Below are 16,319 nucleotides of genomic sequence, written 5' to 3' on the forward strand. Positions count from 1 at the left end.
CGCGCCGTGACCTCACTTCCGGCTCCGCCCCGCCGGGCCCTGGGACTGGTCGCACGTGAGATTCGCAGGAGAATCGTTCCTTCCACCCTGGGTCGGGCTCCGGCGCGTGGTGCTCGGTAAAGATGAGGTTGGAGGAAATCAAGTCGGCGCCCAACGTAGTGGGCGCGTCAGCACACTGGGGCCCCGTCCGCCCGGGCGCCCTCCCCGAAAGTGTTTCGTCAGCGGACTGTTCTGGCAAGATCAGTTTAGTGGGTCACGACTAGCACGTGTGTGTTTAAGTAACCAGCCGTGCGGAGTTGGCACATCCCTGCCCGCCCCTTTGATGCACCAAGTTCTAAACCCAGCTCATCGGGAACTTCCCCGTCGATTCATTAGGGCAGAGTTCAGACCACTTTTGTGCGGGGTCAGGTCCCGAGAAGGAAGGGCGGGCTGGCCAGTCCCGGGCACGGGATCCTCACGGGCAGGCAGGTGGGCGGGCAAGGAGCTAGAAGCCCAGTGGGTTGAACTGGGAACGGGAGAGGCAGCTGTGGAGCGCAGATATTAGAAGAACCACACGCCCTAGCCGGTTTGGCTCAGTGACTAGCCTGCGGACTCAAGGGTCCCAGGTTTGATTCCGGTCAAGGGCATGTACCTTGGTTGTGGACAGGGTATACAAGTACAAGCTCCACGTTAAAGAAAGGAACACAGGGACCTACTTTAACCAGGAGGGGGCCGAGCTGTGACAGTTCCGCTCGCTAGGAAGGCTGAGGATTCCACCTGCTCAGCTTCCTTGCCTGGAAATGACACCTCTCTCCACCTTCACGGGAGGTGAGGCGGCAGTAAAGTACCTCTCAGAGCACTTGGATAACAGCAGCAGGGAATATATGGCCTTTCTCTGCTCCTGCAGCCCTGAGGATGGATGGCCTGGCTAGTGTTTTCTGGGTACAACTGAGGCAACCAGCTAGCACTGGTGCTCCTAAACGGGGTAGGGTTGTTAGGAGGACTAATCCTACCCCCTTTCCCTGAGGAGGCCACCCATTCTGGCTGAGGAACCAGCTGGAAGAGGCCAAGATAGGTTGAGAGTAAAATATTTTTGGAGTGCTCACCAGGCATGTGAGTGAATCATTTTATTTCTGGATTCAACAATGGAGTAAAAGGCTCCAGATTAGTGGCTGCAGTTGTCATTCATTTCTCCAAACCACTGTGCCCGACTGTCTTCTCCAGGTCTCAGTCCTCTCCATTTCTGGGCCTTCAATTGTTGAGGGTCAGTCTCTGATGTGGGACAGGGATACAGCCACACCTCCCAGGCAGCTGGCAGCAAAACATGAGAGGAGAACAGCAGAGAGGCAGGGCCAACCGTGGGAGACCCGCACTTCCAGAGCCCCAAAAGGGTAAAAGTGGTCAGACGAACAGAGGTTCTCTCTCCTAAGAAGAGTGGGACCAGATTCTAAAATTGGAACCTGAACACCTGGGTTAGGTAGTTGTATACAACAGGGAACTATTCCATGGGAAAGGGAAAGGGGGGGGGGCAGAAAGGGAGCCAGTAAGAGCTGGAGGAAGCACCTCCATACACAGACACACCTCCTGACCAAAAGTGTCTCTGGAGCACCACAGCCACCCCAGAGGGCCTCTGCCCACTGCCCACAACCCCAGGCTTTCTCAGAGACAAGCAGTCATCCATGTTGGGCTGAGGGAAGCACCTGTGCCGACTGGGCTGGTGATTTTCTCCAACACCCCTGGGGAAGGACTAGCTCCTCCCCGAGTTTGGTGATGTGGCTTTGGAAACAGGCAAATCGGGGATCAAATCTGGATATGATCCTGGGCAAGTCATTTAACCTCTTTGGTCTGAGTTAACAACATTAACATTCCTAGATGCTGTGAGGATTAGTACAGTGCAGGTAATGTGACTGCCCTATCTTAATAAATAACAAGTCATTGTCGTTGCTATCACTATTAATTATTTTCACTGACCGCTGCCTGCTTGAGAGGACAGGGCTGTAAGGCAGTGCACCTCTCTGTCCTGAAGCATGATGCCACACCATCCCATAGCCTGAGTGACCTTGCACAGGCCAAAGCTTCCAGATACAAGAAAGGATACAGCATGTCTTGCAGGGGAGGCTGGGCTGAGGAGGCCCTGGAGGAAAGGCCCTCCAAGGAGGCCTGCAGGGTCTGGGCCATGTTATGATCAGTCAAGAGGCCCATGCTCTGAACCTAAGGGAAGGAAAAGGCAGGGAAAACAGCCCTTCTCAGAGCCTACACCACACAGGCCCTCTCTACCCTCCACCCCCTGTACTCCAGACCCCCACTGCCTGCTGTGACCAGAGCTCCCACCCTCCACCCAGAAGATGGTGTGGAGAGCCTAGCGTCACAGTGGCTACATGCATCCCCTTCCCACACACCTGCAGGAGGAAGCCTCGCAGAGCCTTGAGTGCGATGTTCGAGAGGGTCGAGAGGTCAGCCAAAGCTGCGCCTTGCAGAACAAGACCCACTTCCTCAGGAGAGAAGATGCTGCTGCTCTGGAACCGCACAAACTGGCCCGGAGAGAAGCCCCGGACAGGCAGTGATTCCCCTCTCCTTCATTCAGTCATTTCTCCTGTATTTCTGCTGTGCTCAGCACTGGCTAACTACACAGATCAAGGAGCTCAGAGTTGGTGAGCAAGGGTGGGGTGATGTCATGGGAGAGTGGGGTAAATGAGGCAGACTGTGACACCCTGAGAGTTGGCCCTGCTAACCCTTCAGTACCAACCCAACCCCACCCCTCTGCCTTGCACCTCACACTCACGGCCAAAATGGACTGTGTGGTTACCCAAACACACCATGTGTTCATATCTTGCTGCTCTCACTTCACTACCTGGATTACATTTCCTCCTCCTCACTTATTAACCCTTCAAGCCTCAGCTAAAATGTTACCTTCACGAATGAATGTTCTTTCATTGTATTAAAGACAGGCCCTGAGTGCCGACTATATTTTTATTCCCAGCTCTGGAGAGTACTTGCTCTCTTCTTTAGTCACTTACTCTCTTCCCAGACCTACCGCTGATATTCACTGACCCGCTTCACTGTCATTCACAGGCTCACTGCTTTGTTGTTTATTCAATGGACACTGACTGCGCATCAAACACTTAGCATATCTTCTACTCTACCACCAATAACATCACACTTGAACTTGTCCATCTCCTTCTCTAGACTGAGGGATCCTTAAAGGCAGAGCATTTGGCTCATCGGCCCCTATTGTAGAACCTGGCATGTGGCGTGCAGGCTCTGATCAATTTTTTGAGTGAGTGAATTGAGAAAGACTGTCTGGCTCTTCTGGGGTGAGGAGATGTGGACATTGGTAGGAATTCTCTGAGCAGGCCTCTTGTGGGATGAAGGCCTGTCCAGCCCCCTCTACCCTCTTTGAGGATTAGGGTTACCTTAAGTAAGGTGTCCCTGACCTCCTCGGGACCACTCAGCTCACGACATTCTTCAGACCACAAGACCATCCTTACTGCACTTACCAGAGTCATGAGCCTCAAGATCTCGGGTCTGAGGAAGGAATTCTCTCCAGCATCCAGGAGGGTGAACAGTAAAAACCGGTTCCAGGGCTGGGAGGCCACATGTTGTGCTGTGGGAAACACTAGTCATCCTAGGTCGTCAATGCTTCTTTCCCAAAGGCCCAAACATTACTAAGCAGGACTCTCTCCTATGGGCTCACAAAGGGCTACTCAGCTAGAGGCAGGGCGTTGCACAAGCCAACCCCAGGACATTTCTTTCCTCCTTGGGCTTCTATCCCCTCTGCTGCCTGGCTCAGGGAGACCATACACCCCACTATTGTGGGAGGCAACAGGAAGAGCACTGCCATTAAGAGCTTTGTGACCATGGCTGGTAAGTGGCCTGACCTCCTGAACCGCGGTGTCCTCATCTGTAAACTGGGCATAACAGTGCCCATGCAGTTTTGTTGAAAGAATTACACAAAATGAGTGTGATTCACAGAACAGGGGATGGCAGTTTGGAGCAGGAAGTGGCAGAGGCTGGCCTCCTCCCATCACCCTCAGGGGAACATCAGAGAATGGGGAGGGTTTCTACCCATGTCTGGGCTCCTGGCATGCAGGTAGTCAAGCAAGGCCTCCAGGCAGCCGACACAGGCATGGGACAATAGAGGGTCCTTCTGCAAGAAAACAAAAACCACAAATGTTTATGTCAGGTTTTGTGACCAATGGGTTTGATGCCAACCAAGAAAAACAATTTGATTCAGAACAACTGGATTTCATAACTTCAGATTTGGGATTGTAGCGCTGTATGCAATGAAGAAATGTCTGTTTCTTCGCTCACCCACACACAGAGCACAGTGCTTACACTCATGATTTACCTACCTTCCAGACACTTGTGTTTCAGAAAGGAGATGGGCCCTGGCCCCACTAAGAGATTCACAGATGGTTTATCTAAGCCAGTGAGTTTCAGCCTTTTTTAAAAAGCAGCTGAATCTTTCATAAAACAAAATGTTATGCTTAATAAGCATGTGAAAAGATCTCATTATCATAGTCATTAGGGAAATGCAAATTAAAACCACCATGAGATACCACTACACTCACCAATAGCTAAAATTAAAAATCTGATAATATTGCCCTAGCCACTTTAGCTGAGTGGATAGAGTGTTGGCCTTCGGATGGAAGGGTCCTGGGTTCGATTTCGGTCAAGGGTACATGCCCAGGTTGCAGGCTCAATCCCCAGTAGGGGGCATTAAGGAGGCAGCTGATCAATGATTCTCTCTCATCATTGATGTTTCTATCTCACCCTCACCCTCTCTGAAATCAATAAAAATACATTTTAAACAATTGTTAATATCAAATGGCCAGGATATTGAGCAACTGAAACACTCATATACTTCTCTGTTGGGAAGGTAAAATGGTGCAGCCACTTTGGAAAATAGTTTGATGGTTTCTTATAAAGTTAAACATACAATTGGCATATGCGGTAGACAGAATTTTAAGATGGTCCCAGGAGTCCCTGGCCAGCTAGCTCAGTTGGTTAGAGTGTGGCCCCAAGGCAACATTAGAGAGTTAGAACCCACCAAGTTTGCAGGTTTGATCCTGGTCAGAGCACATATAGGAATCAACCAATGAATGTATACATAAGTGGAACAACAAATCTCTTTCTCTCTCAAATCAATAAATTTTTTAAAAAGGGATGGTCCCATGACCTTTGCTCCCAGATGTTACCCTGTGATTATGTTACATTAAATGGCAAAAGGGGGACATTTGGGTGGGTCCAATCAATTCACACTAGCACTTTAAAAGCAGAGTTTTCTCTGGCAGGTGGCAGAAGAACCGGAGAGATTAGAAATGTGAGAAGGACTCAATATGCATTGCTAGTTTGAAGAAGTGGGACCATATTGGCAATGTCAAAGAGCTGAAAGAGGCCCCTGGGGAAGAGATGGGTTATTTCCCAGATGCCCCAGGTAAGTACCCAGCCTCGCCAATGCCTCATCTTTAGACCCTAAGTGAAGAACCTAGTTGAGCCTACCAGACTTCTGATATAAAGAACTGTGAGATAATAAGTGGGTGTTGTGTTAAGCCATTAAGTTTGTGGTAACCTGTCGCATAGCAATAGAAAATACATCATTTGACCCAGAAATCCCACTCCTAGGTTTGTACCCAAGAGAAATGAAAACATATATCCATAGCAAGACTCGTCTTCAATATTATGAGCAACTTAATTCATAATAGCCAAAAATATGGACATCTCAAATATCAATAGGTCAATGGATCAACACATTGTTCCATAGCCATATAATGGACTACTGCTCATCAATAAAAAGAAATGAAGTAATGATACACACAACAATATGATGAATCTCAAAAGCTTTAACCTAAGTGAAAGAAGCTGGACACACAAGACTACATACTGTATGATTTCATTTATATGAAATTCTAGAAATGGACCCTAACCAGTTTGGCTCAGTGGATAGAGAGTTGGTCTGTGGACCAAAGGGTCCTGGGTTTGATTCTGGTCAACGGCATGTACTTCAGTTGGGTTGCAGGGTCCTCCCTGGCCCGGGCCCTGGTCAGGGTGCATGTAGAAGGCAACCAATCAATGTGTTTCTCTCACATCGATATTTCTCTCTGTCTTTCCCTCTCTAAAAATCAATATAAAAATATCCTCAGGTGATGATTAAAAAAAAATTCTAGAAATGGTAAAACTATAGTGACAGAAAGCAGATTGGTATTTGTGAGATTCAGGGATGGGGAGAGGGAACTGACTTCAAAAAGGGCCCTAACCAGTTTGGCTCAGTGGATAGAGCGTCGGCCTGCGGACTAAAGGGTTCCAGGGTTTGATTCTGGTCAAGGGCATGTACCTTGGTTGCAGGCACATTCCCAGTCGGGGGTGTGTAGGAGGCACCTGATGGATGTTTCTAACTCTCTATCCCCTTCCTTCCTCTCTATAAAAAAAATCAATTAAAAAAAATTGTTTTAAAAAGGGCAAAAGGAGCCCTAGCTGGTTTGGCTCAATGGATAGAGTGTCGGGCTACAGACTGAAAGGTCCCAGGTTCGATTCCATTCAGGGCACATGCGGGCTCCAACCCCAATGGGGGGCGTGCAGGAGGCAGCCAATCAATGATTCTCTCTCATCATTGATATTTCTATCTCCCTCTTCCTTCCTCCCTGAAATCAATAAAAATGTATTTTTTTTAAAAAAAAAGGGCAAAAGGAAACTTTTTGGGGTGATGGAAATGTTCCATAGCATGAGAATTAACATCCACCTATTTCTACACTTAAAAATTAATGGAGCACTAACTGGTTTGGCTCAGTGGATAGAGCATAGGCCTGCAGACTCAAGGGTCCCAGATTCGATTCTGGTCAAGGGCATGTGCCTTGGTTGCAGGCACATCCCCTGTGGGGAGTGTGCAGGAGGCAGCTGATTGATGTTTCTCTCTCATCGATGTTTCTAACTCTATCCCTCTCCCTTCCTCTCTGTAAAAAATCAATAAAATATATATATTTTTAAAAATTAATGGATTTCATTGCATGTAAGTTATAGCTCAATAAAACAGATTTTTTAAAATGTAAAAACTAAAACTAACCAAAAAAATCCTATGCTCTCCTGTGGAAGGCAGCAACCTGATGATTAAGGGTATGGGGCAGACTCAGATTTGAATCCTTGCTTAGTCACTTACCATCTGTGTGATGCTGGCCAGGGTTACTGAACCTTGCTGAGTAGGAGTAAAAAGAAGGCCTGGGTTGCTGAGAGGTTAGATGAGAAACGGACAGTGTTTAACCAGAGCTTGGCACAGAGTAAATACTCAGTAAATGGTGAATATCTCAGTGGAATGCATAACAGGGAAGCATGCCCCCACTCTAACAAGCCCTGAGTCTCTTGTACAGAATCCCTATGGCCTCCAAGGTGGACGTGGTTGAGCTAACCCAGTGGTCAGCAAACTGCCGCTCGTGAGCCACATGCGGCTCTTTGGCCCCTTGAGCGTGGCCGCGAAGTTTCAATCGCACTGTACCTGCGCGCCCGCACGTGGTATTTTGTGGAAGAGCCACAGTCAAGGGGCCGCAGTTTGCCGACCACTGAGATAACCCACTCACTTCATTTTACAGTGAGAAAATGAGGCCCAGAGAGAAAATACTTGACCTGAGGATACATGGATAGTAGGTGGCAAGTCAAGAACCAAACCCTTGGCCTTGTAAAAATATATAATAATAATAATAATAATAATAATAATAATATAAATGGAGCCACTTAAAAATGCAAAAGAACTGCCTTGCAGGTCTCATGCTTCGAGCTATTGGAATGTGACAACAGGGCAAAATAATATTTTGACTGGGCCCAAAGCAACATTGTGTCCCAAAGAACTGTTTGTAAAGATGACAAGAAAGCAGATGCTACGTCTGAGCACCCAGGCAGTGGGTGGAGGTAGCAGACTGATGGCTACCTACTGAAAATTTAAAACGTTGTTTAGAAGCCCTAACTGGTTTGGCTCAATGGATAGAGCATCTGCCTGTGGACTGAAAGGTCCCAGGTTCGATTCCGGTCAAGGGCATGTACCTTGGTTGCGGGCACATCCACAGTAGAAGGTGTGCAAGAGGCAGCTGGTCGATGTTTCTCTCTCATCAATGTTTCTAACTCTCTATCCTTCTCCCTTCCTCTCTGTAAAAAATCAATAAAATATATTAAAAAAAAATAAAATAAAATAAAACGTTGTTTAGAAGTATGTTAGCTTATTGCACCAATAGAAATGCCTTCCCTCTATGGGTGTAATTGCTCCCTTCCCTTTCTCATAAATACCCTTTGCCTCCTAATTGGAACCCTGTTTGGATTTCTGCCTGAATCAGTGCTTCCTGAAAAGCTGGGTTTTTTTTACAATCTCAAATAAATGCTTGTTGGCTTTCACTTTGAAAGGTCTTTTTCTTTTTAGGTTAACAGCTTTGTGCCCTTTCTCCTTCTCTGGCCTAAAATTCACTCTTAACCAGGGGGCACTTCCAGCCTCTTGCCAGGTACACAAGACCATACAGCCATGGACCAGCATGCCCCAGCTTCCCCACCTGGTGAGGAGCTGTGGGCACAGCGCCACTCTCTGACCGTGAGTCCTATCACCCCATACAACCAGCAAGGGCCCCCTGGGTGATGGGCGAAGAGGTAGGGTCACTGGGCATTAGGAAAACCAGGGATTGCCATTCAGGTAACAATGGCTCCTGTTCACGAGAGACACGTCTTGGGACACTGAAAGAACACGGGTGTTGTAGCCAAAAGACAGGTTTGAATCCTGACCTAAAATGTGTGACTCAGGCAAGTTACTTAGTAGCTCTAGGACTCTGTTTCTTTATCTAGAAAACTGAGGTGATAAAATCTACCTACAGAGCTGTAATGAGTGAATAACAGGTCAAGTGCTTACTCAGGAAAGGTTATCTCCCCATCCTCCTCACCTCCTACTCTCCTAGGCCCTTAACTTGACATCAACATCTCCTTGTAGGACTGACCCTTGCACTCAAAGCCTCATGTCTTATAAAACTAATTAGTTCCCTGATTTCCAATCTGATAACACATTCCACTCCCACCTCAATCAGAAAGCCAAGTCTGACCACAAAGGGTATTTCTCAGGCCCACCCTTACCCTCCCCCAAGACTCCCCAGGGATGTCACATCTGCACCGGAATCAGAGGAGCAAGCCTGAAAGAGCTTCTGACCGAGACCATCTGACCCTGGTGAGAAAAGTATAGAAAGCAAAACCAACCAGTCCAGGGAGCCTCATTCTGAACCTCCAGGTGCAGGGCCAGATGAAGACACGTGGCTGCTCTGAGCAGGCTGAGCCTCTGTACCTCTTCAAACCGGACCCTTGTCAATGCCTGTGTAATGCCTACTTACACGTGTGTCTGAGCACCTGGGCAGTGGGTGGTCAGCACACGTCATAGTGAGGGGTCGAACTCCCCGTTGAACAATTTGCATATTAGGCTTTTATTATATAGGATTATTGATTTCAGAGAGGCCAAGTGGGGATCAATCCTTAAACATAATCTTGCACAATCAACAGCCATATCATACTAGTACAGTCATTACCTGGGCACCGAGGGGAACCTACTCTAATCAAGTCCCCTCTTCTCTCCTAGGAAGTCTCTGCAACTCTTCTCACTCATTTGCTGGCTGCCCCACCTCACTCTTCTTGATCCATGAGTACCTCGCCATCAGATCAGACCATGTGGACCTGTGACTGTCTGACTTGGGCAAATATCGAAGGGCAAGAAAGGAGAGTCCAAGTCTAATTAAAACAGCATAAATGTCTGGGGCCTTGGTCACCCTACAGTGTGACCAGCTCATATCTGAAAATAACAGACAATAAGCTCCTTGAAAGGGAAGAATCAAGGACAGGAAATATGACACAAGGCCAGGGACAGGGAATGAATCATATCATACTGAAATGGTACTGCTGTCCGGATCTCTGACGCCCCTGCCATTGAGAACCTAGGACAAGTAATTTGGTCTTTGTAGCCCAGTTCAAGCACCTTCCCTGGGAAGCCTTCTCAGATAGCCATCCCCACACTCACCCTGCACCAGCCTATTAGTTACATCCTGGGCCCCACAGTGCAGTGCTCTAGTCCAGCACTGACCGCACTGTGTTATCACCGTCTACAAGGCACCATCCTCCCTCCAACTGTTAAATGCTCAAAGGCAGGCTCCTGACTTATCTCCATGCCCCCACCACCCTTCACAGTATACAATGGCTGGATGAACAATGATCTCCAAGAACCCTCTAGGCTGTAAAACACAAACCCCTTTTGGGTGGACACCTACTGTTTTTGCTTGTCCAGGCTCTATTCTTCCTTCTTCTTGGAACAGTTTTATTTTGCAAACCATGCCTCTCTCATGTTCAGTCCACGTGGGTTATGGAGAGCTGACCATAACCTCCGGGAGAGGGCACTGACCCAAGCCAGGCCTATGAGAGCATCCCATGTCTCAGCCACAGAGATTGGCACTTCACCCAAGCCAGGCTAATGAGACTCAACTCGAGAGAAAGAGAGAAACCTCCTTTTTGCTGGAAGGACATACGCCAGGAGCAGCTGTGGGTCATCCTGTCATCCCGTGACAATAAAGCCAAGCGACTGAGGCGGTTCTAGTGACATTGTCTGAGCCTCTGGGCTCAGTTGTGCCTGAAGCCAGTACTGACCCCTGAACTTCTCAGTTATGAACCAATCTGAGTTTCATTTCTAAACTAAAACAGTTTCATAACTAAACCCTACAGTGACCAGGTCACCATAACCTTAAAAGTTCCATATCAATCCAGGCTTTGAGAGGCAGCCACTCCTTCCTGCTCTTGTCCTGGGTGAACAGGCTCCAGTACCAGGGCTCACTCAGCAAGGGCCTTACCTGCACCAAGAGGTTCTGCAGTCCAATGACCAGGGACAGCACTTGTGATGTTCCCAGTGGAGCTAGGACAGTGTCCTCAGGGGCTTGCAGTGGCTGGGCTCCTGAGGGCACCAGAGTCACCAGGGCAGAGGAAAAGCTTTGCTGCAGGGCTGTCCGCAGGAAGCGTAAGAGAGCAGCTGAAAGCAAGAAACCCCTTATACCCAGTCCCTGCCTTCTTCCCCACCTCCACCAGCTCTGTCAGAAGAGGAAACAATGGAGATAATAATGGGTGACCACAGGCTGGACTGGGAAGGGTGGTCCATCTCAGAATCCAGGGGAAGAGCTTTTCTTTTACTGCTACCGTCCCTGGGCCCACACCTGAGAGCAGCGCGTCCTTTTTCTTTGGAAAGCTGAGGGCCTTCAGTACTTGGTCCAGTTCCACGGGCAGTGTCTGGTGAACCTGGCAGGGCAGGGGGTGAAGGGTAACTCCCATATTCTGGGAGCTTGGACAGAAAATAACCTACCCCAGTATCAGTTCTACCCATGCACATACGAGCTACATCAAGGACAGAGGAGGCCACACAGAATCTTGTGGGCCTCGCCAGCCCTGGATTCAGGAACACGAGGAGGGAAATCAAACCTTCCCTGGAGAATCCCGTTTCTCTCAAATCTCCCCCATCCTCAAGGACCTCCTCCACTAGGGGACTTCCCTGGCCTCATCGGTGGTTCAGTCTCCTCTTAGTCCACCATCCAACTAACTTAGATCTGGAGTCAGATAGCCCGGAATCAAAATCCTGGCTCTGTCACTGGCCAGCTGTGTGGATGTGGGCAAGTCACTGCACTTACTTGCCTGCCTTACTTCCTTCATCAATGAAATGGGGACAATGCCACCGACTTTCATTTTTCCCAGAGCTACTGTGAAGAAAAGACTGGGGGCAGCACTGGTGCATGTGCTCCTTAACGTCAAAGCAACGAGCAAACGGGTTCGGAGGGGTGGCAGGTTCAAAGCCCTGAGTCTGCTCTGCATTCCTCATTCAGAACAGGAGCTGCCTGGAGGCAGGAACTACTCTGCTCGGATCTATCTCGCTCTGACACAAAGCAGTTCCTCAAAAATGCTTGTTGGCTGGCGGAATCGGCAGGTTCTAGGCAGAAGGTGTGTATAAAGGTATGGAAATTCCAAACTAGTGTCAGATGTTAATAGAGGAAAGTTTGTGAGGGTTATATGGGCACTCTTTGTGCTGTCTGCTCAATTTTTCTGCAAATCTAAAACTGTCTTAATAATTAAGGCTATTGAAAACCAATCAAAAACAAACAAAGGTCTGGAGATGTGAAAGAGCACAGCTGACTGAGAACAGAGACCAGGGCAGGAGGCGGAGCGAAGTAAGCAGGGTCTCAGCAGCCACGTGCAGAACCAAAAGCCACAGGGGTGTAGGCAGCAGGGACGTGTGGACAGGTGTGGCTGTGCAGGCAGATGTGGCGGAGGGGAGAGGCTGGGAGCGCGGAGATGGTGAACAGGCCACGTTAGCGGTGAGGATGAACCATCAGGCCTAGGCACTAGGCAGTGGGGAGGCCTTAGGTATTAGGTAACTGCTAGGTGTGAGTTGAGGGCCAGGGCAGAGCCAAGGCCAGGCTTCCAGCCGGCAGGTGACCACAGGCATATGGGGAGGTCCAACAGCTTCACACAGCAGAGCAGGGAAGGTTCCTGCACACTGCAGATCTGCTGTAGCCTAGATCCGCCACAGATTGCTGCCGCCCTAGAGGCCAAATGTTAAAAGTGATTTCACTCCTACACTACTGTGTGCTTGACACTAGATTGGCACAGGGCGGGGCACAGTGTGAGGACACCTCGAAGACTAGGAGATGGTTTCTGTTCACAGGGAGCAGCCAGCCTTACAGAGGAGACACCCGAATGCACAGCAGCCCACAGAGGAGCTCTGCAAGGCCCTGGATGACAAGTCCTACCGGCGGAGGGGCTGAGAGGAAAGGAGGGGCTTCGTGGGCATGTCCGCAGCTCCCTGGTTCCCTGCATCACCTTCTCGGACAATCACAATGACAGCTTGCCACCCAAGGTCACAGGTAGGCTTCTGCCTTCCTATCTAGCCTGAGAGTCCACTCCATACATTCCCGCTACAGAATACGCGCCCCCTCTCCAGATATGCACAACCCTGTCCTACATTTGTGTGCTTCACGCCTTTGCCCATACTGTTCTCTTTACCTGGAATGACTTTCCCCACTATCTTTACCTACAAATACATGTTCCCCCAGGTGAGGGGAGGGGTGTGCTGTATTCATTAATTATTCCTCTGTGTCTAGAATACAGCCTGGCATGTAGGTGATCCAGGTGTGCTAAATGGATTAATATAAACTTCCTGACAACAACTCTGGATGTATTTCTGCACTCCCCCCCACCCCCGGCATTCTGTAGGCAAGAAAACTGAAGCTCAGAAAGTTAAATATCTTGCCGAGGTTACACAGCTAATAAGCCATAGATTTGGGACCAGACCTCAGAATCTTTATGCCACCCAGCAGGTGACTGCAGGCCACCAAAGCCACCAGGGTTAGACACTAACCTGGAGACTGCCATCATGCTGCTGGGCAGAAAAGGAGGCAGTGAGCAGCCAGGCAGAGCAGAGCAGCGTGGTCCTGGGCGAGCCCTCCCTGGCCCAGGTGAGCGCCAGCGTCTTCTCCAGGAGCTTGATCAAAGCTGTGCTGCTCAGGAGCACTGCGGCGGCTGCAGAGGGTCCACAAGGCAGGGCCACATGAGTTAGTTACACAGGAGCCCCAGCTCAGGGCCACCAATGCTTAGTTAGCACCTGAAGAGGGCTTCACGCACACAGTGAATGGACCCAGAGATCAGCTGGAGCTCCTAAGGGTCCCAGCTTCAATCCAGAACCACAGGTTATCAGAAGCAGAAAGGACCTTATGACCATCTGGTCCAGCCACATCCCCATTTATTTTTTTAAGATGGAAAAACCGAGGGCAGCGAGGGCCACAGACACTGCCCAGCACCCCTCCCCTTCACTACCACAGCCTGGGCCCCAGCACCTCTTTTCTGACTGCCTAGGGTGGTCTGATGAAGGCTCCAATACAGGAAGTTGAAGGCAGGCTGCAGGATGTCCATGTCCGTGGGGCTGCATTTCCCACACAGCTTGCTCACTGCAAAAGATGAGAGTCCCCACACCCATGGCGCAGCGCTCCGGCTTTACCGCACATCAGCACTCACACTGCCCTCAGATGACGATTTCAGTCTCCGGGACCATACACAAACCAAGTCTCCTCAGTGTTACAGCCAATGAGAGGCAACACAGTGAGAAGCCCGAAGGCATCTTCACACCCTCCATCTGAACAAACACCTGGAAAGCAGCCCACAGCTGCATTCCAGCAGACTGCACTAGTTTAGGTGGCCCAGGGGCATCCTCTAACAGCTCATGCCAGCACAGACTCCAGGTGGGAGGGTGTGCAGAGGTCATCCAGGCCAACCTGCTACCCTTAACAGGAAGAAGACCCAGCCTCTGCATTCTCCCAGCGATGGGGCACTAACCACCTTCCCAGGGAGCTCTGTAACCATCCAGGTGCAATGCCCTGAACTTGCCATATTCTCTCTCTCACATCACCCCCATCGGACTAACTCCTTAATTCCTATTCAGCAATCAAGATTCAGCTCAAAGTTCATGTCCCCCATGAAGCCTTCCTTAACCTCTCAAGTGCCTTACAGTGCTCCCTCAGCCCTCATCAGAGCAGTTACTACACTGTAAAATAGACTTCCATAGGACACATCCCTTCCCTCTGGGGAATTGCCACTCCTTGCCCCCATGACCCCAATATAAAACCTGCTGTGTGCCAAGCACTGTGTGGAATGATATACCTACAGTTACTCCTTATCTTAACCCTAAATCAGGTCATACTATTGTTTTACCTGTGAGGAACATAAGGCTCATAGAGGCGAGATGACTGTCCAAGGTCGTATAGCTAGTGATTAACCAAAGAACAAACCTAGGCCTTCCCAACTCCAGTGCTTGTGCTTATCACATAATTTTATATAAACATCTATTTTGGGGAGTGTTATTTCACTCGTAGGGAATAAACAGAGAGAGATCTGAAAGGTCCCAGCTAACAAGAAGCCCACAGGATGAAAAGAGGGAAGAAAGGAGCGCCCTGGCACACCCAGCCGGGGCCTTCAAGCTGGCACCTTGGTGAAGGAGCTTCATGGCCATGCTGTCCAGTTCCTGTTCCGACTCGTTCCTTAGCTGCAGGACCGAGAGGAGGCTCAGCAGCAACGGCAGGTTCCCCAAGGCTGTGAGGAGCAAGAGGGCTGGTTAGGGGTCTGACGCTCAGATCTCCTCAAGGTCAGACACGTACCCATGGCTGTAAAAGGTTTGTTGGGATTTATTCCTACTTCCTGCCTTCTTCCTTCTTCCTTGGGCACGGGGCAACTGACATACTGAGGGCCAATATGTGTTCGGTGCCAGAAATTCACTATTTCACTTAATCCCCTTAAAACCATGTGAAATGGGGATTTTTATTACTATTTTGCAGTAAAGAAAATTGAGGCCTAGAGAGGCTGAGTGACTTCTTCAAGGTTCCACAGCTAATAAATGGCAGGGCCAGGACTTGAATCCAAACCTAACCCAATGCCCACAGTTTTTCCACTACCTGTTTCCACAGAATCGCATGGCTCTTAAACACTGTTGTCAGTTAGATGGGGCTCATCCTTGCTTGCAAAGGAAGGACTCAGCTCCTCCAGGCACCCTTAAATCTATTTCTACCCCCCCATCCCAAATCAGGACTGGACCAAGTGCAAGTGCCACAGCTCTCCTCCAACTTCCAAGCACTAAGTCGCTTGGAAATTTAATTTAAAAATTCAACTTCCTAAAAATACTCAACACAGGAGCTGCCCCCTGGTGGTCAGTGCACTCCCTCGCTCAACCTTTGCAGTGTCTTCATACTGTACCAAACGTTAAGCTTCCTTGGCTTCAGGGAGTCCCATTCCAGATTTGGAAACTATCGTGGATTCCCCTGGAAGCTTCTAATACACCACTGACCCTCCCCCTCCCCAGCTCCTGCTGGCTGCTGCTACCTTCCTGGCCTCCCCCACATCTCCAGCTTTCTTTTCACCAACTGGAGGCTGCCATTCTTGTGACAAACAGCTCTCAGGACATGCTGTGCAGGGTGGGGACATGCACCCATACTTAAACACACCCACCCATGCTAAACACAGTCATTAAACATAAACTCACTCACACACACACAAACACACACACACACACACACACACACACACCAAACCAAATGCGTTGAGCACCCACCCACCAGTGAGAGGGAGGAGGTAAAGTTTAATTTGATGCCACACTCGACTGACTTATCTTTTGCAGAGAAAACTTTGCTTCTCTCCTGGAGCAGACCTCTTCAGGGCAGAGAGACCCATGTCTTACTGACCTTTTAGGTCAAAACGTGCCCCCAGCTCTGCAGACTGACCTTCTAATGGGGAGTCCTCATACTCCACCAGCAGATGCTGTAGGA

The 16,319-nt window shown here is 49.4% G+C and overlaps 1 protein-coding gene across 1 annotated transcript in view; it reads right to left on the reverse strand.

Annotated features, from left to right (window-relative positions):
- Window positions 1-1,111: 1,111 nt before the first annotated feature.
- MEI1 (meiotic double-stranded break formation protein 1) overlaps window positions 1,112-16,319 on the reverse strand; it is a 51,830-nt gene continuing 36,622 nt past the window's right edge. Inside the window, 11 exon segments of the mRNA XM_006776003.2 lie at window positions 1,112-1,290; window positions 2,078-2,190; window positions 2,379-2,510; window positions 3,477-3,583; window positions 4,045-4,126; window positions 10,821-10,996; window positions 11,178-11,259; window positions 13,370-13,530; window positions 13,845-13,955; window positions 14,989-15,093; window positions 16,275-16,319. The exon segment at window positions 16,275-16,319 is cut by the window's right edge and continues 44 nt beyond it. Coding sequence (XP_006776066.1) covers window positions 1,245-1,290; window positions 2,078-2,190; window positions 2,379-2,510; window positions 3,477-3,583; window positions 4,045-4,126; window positions 10,821-10,996; window positions 11,178-11,259; window positions 13,370-13,530; window positions 13,845-13,955; window positions 14,989-15,093; window positions 16,275-16,319 — 1,160 coding nt within the window. The 3' untranslated portion in view covers window positions 1,112-1,244.

Source organism: Myotis davidii, unplaced genomic scaffold, assembly GCF_000327345.1.
Source record: "Myotis davidii unplaced genomic scaffold, ASM32734v1 scaffold428, whole genome shotgun sequence".
Taxonomy (NCBI): domain Eukaryota; kingdom Metazoa; phylum Chordata; class Mammalia; order Chiroptera; family Vespertilionidae; genus Myotis; species Myotis davidii.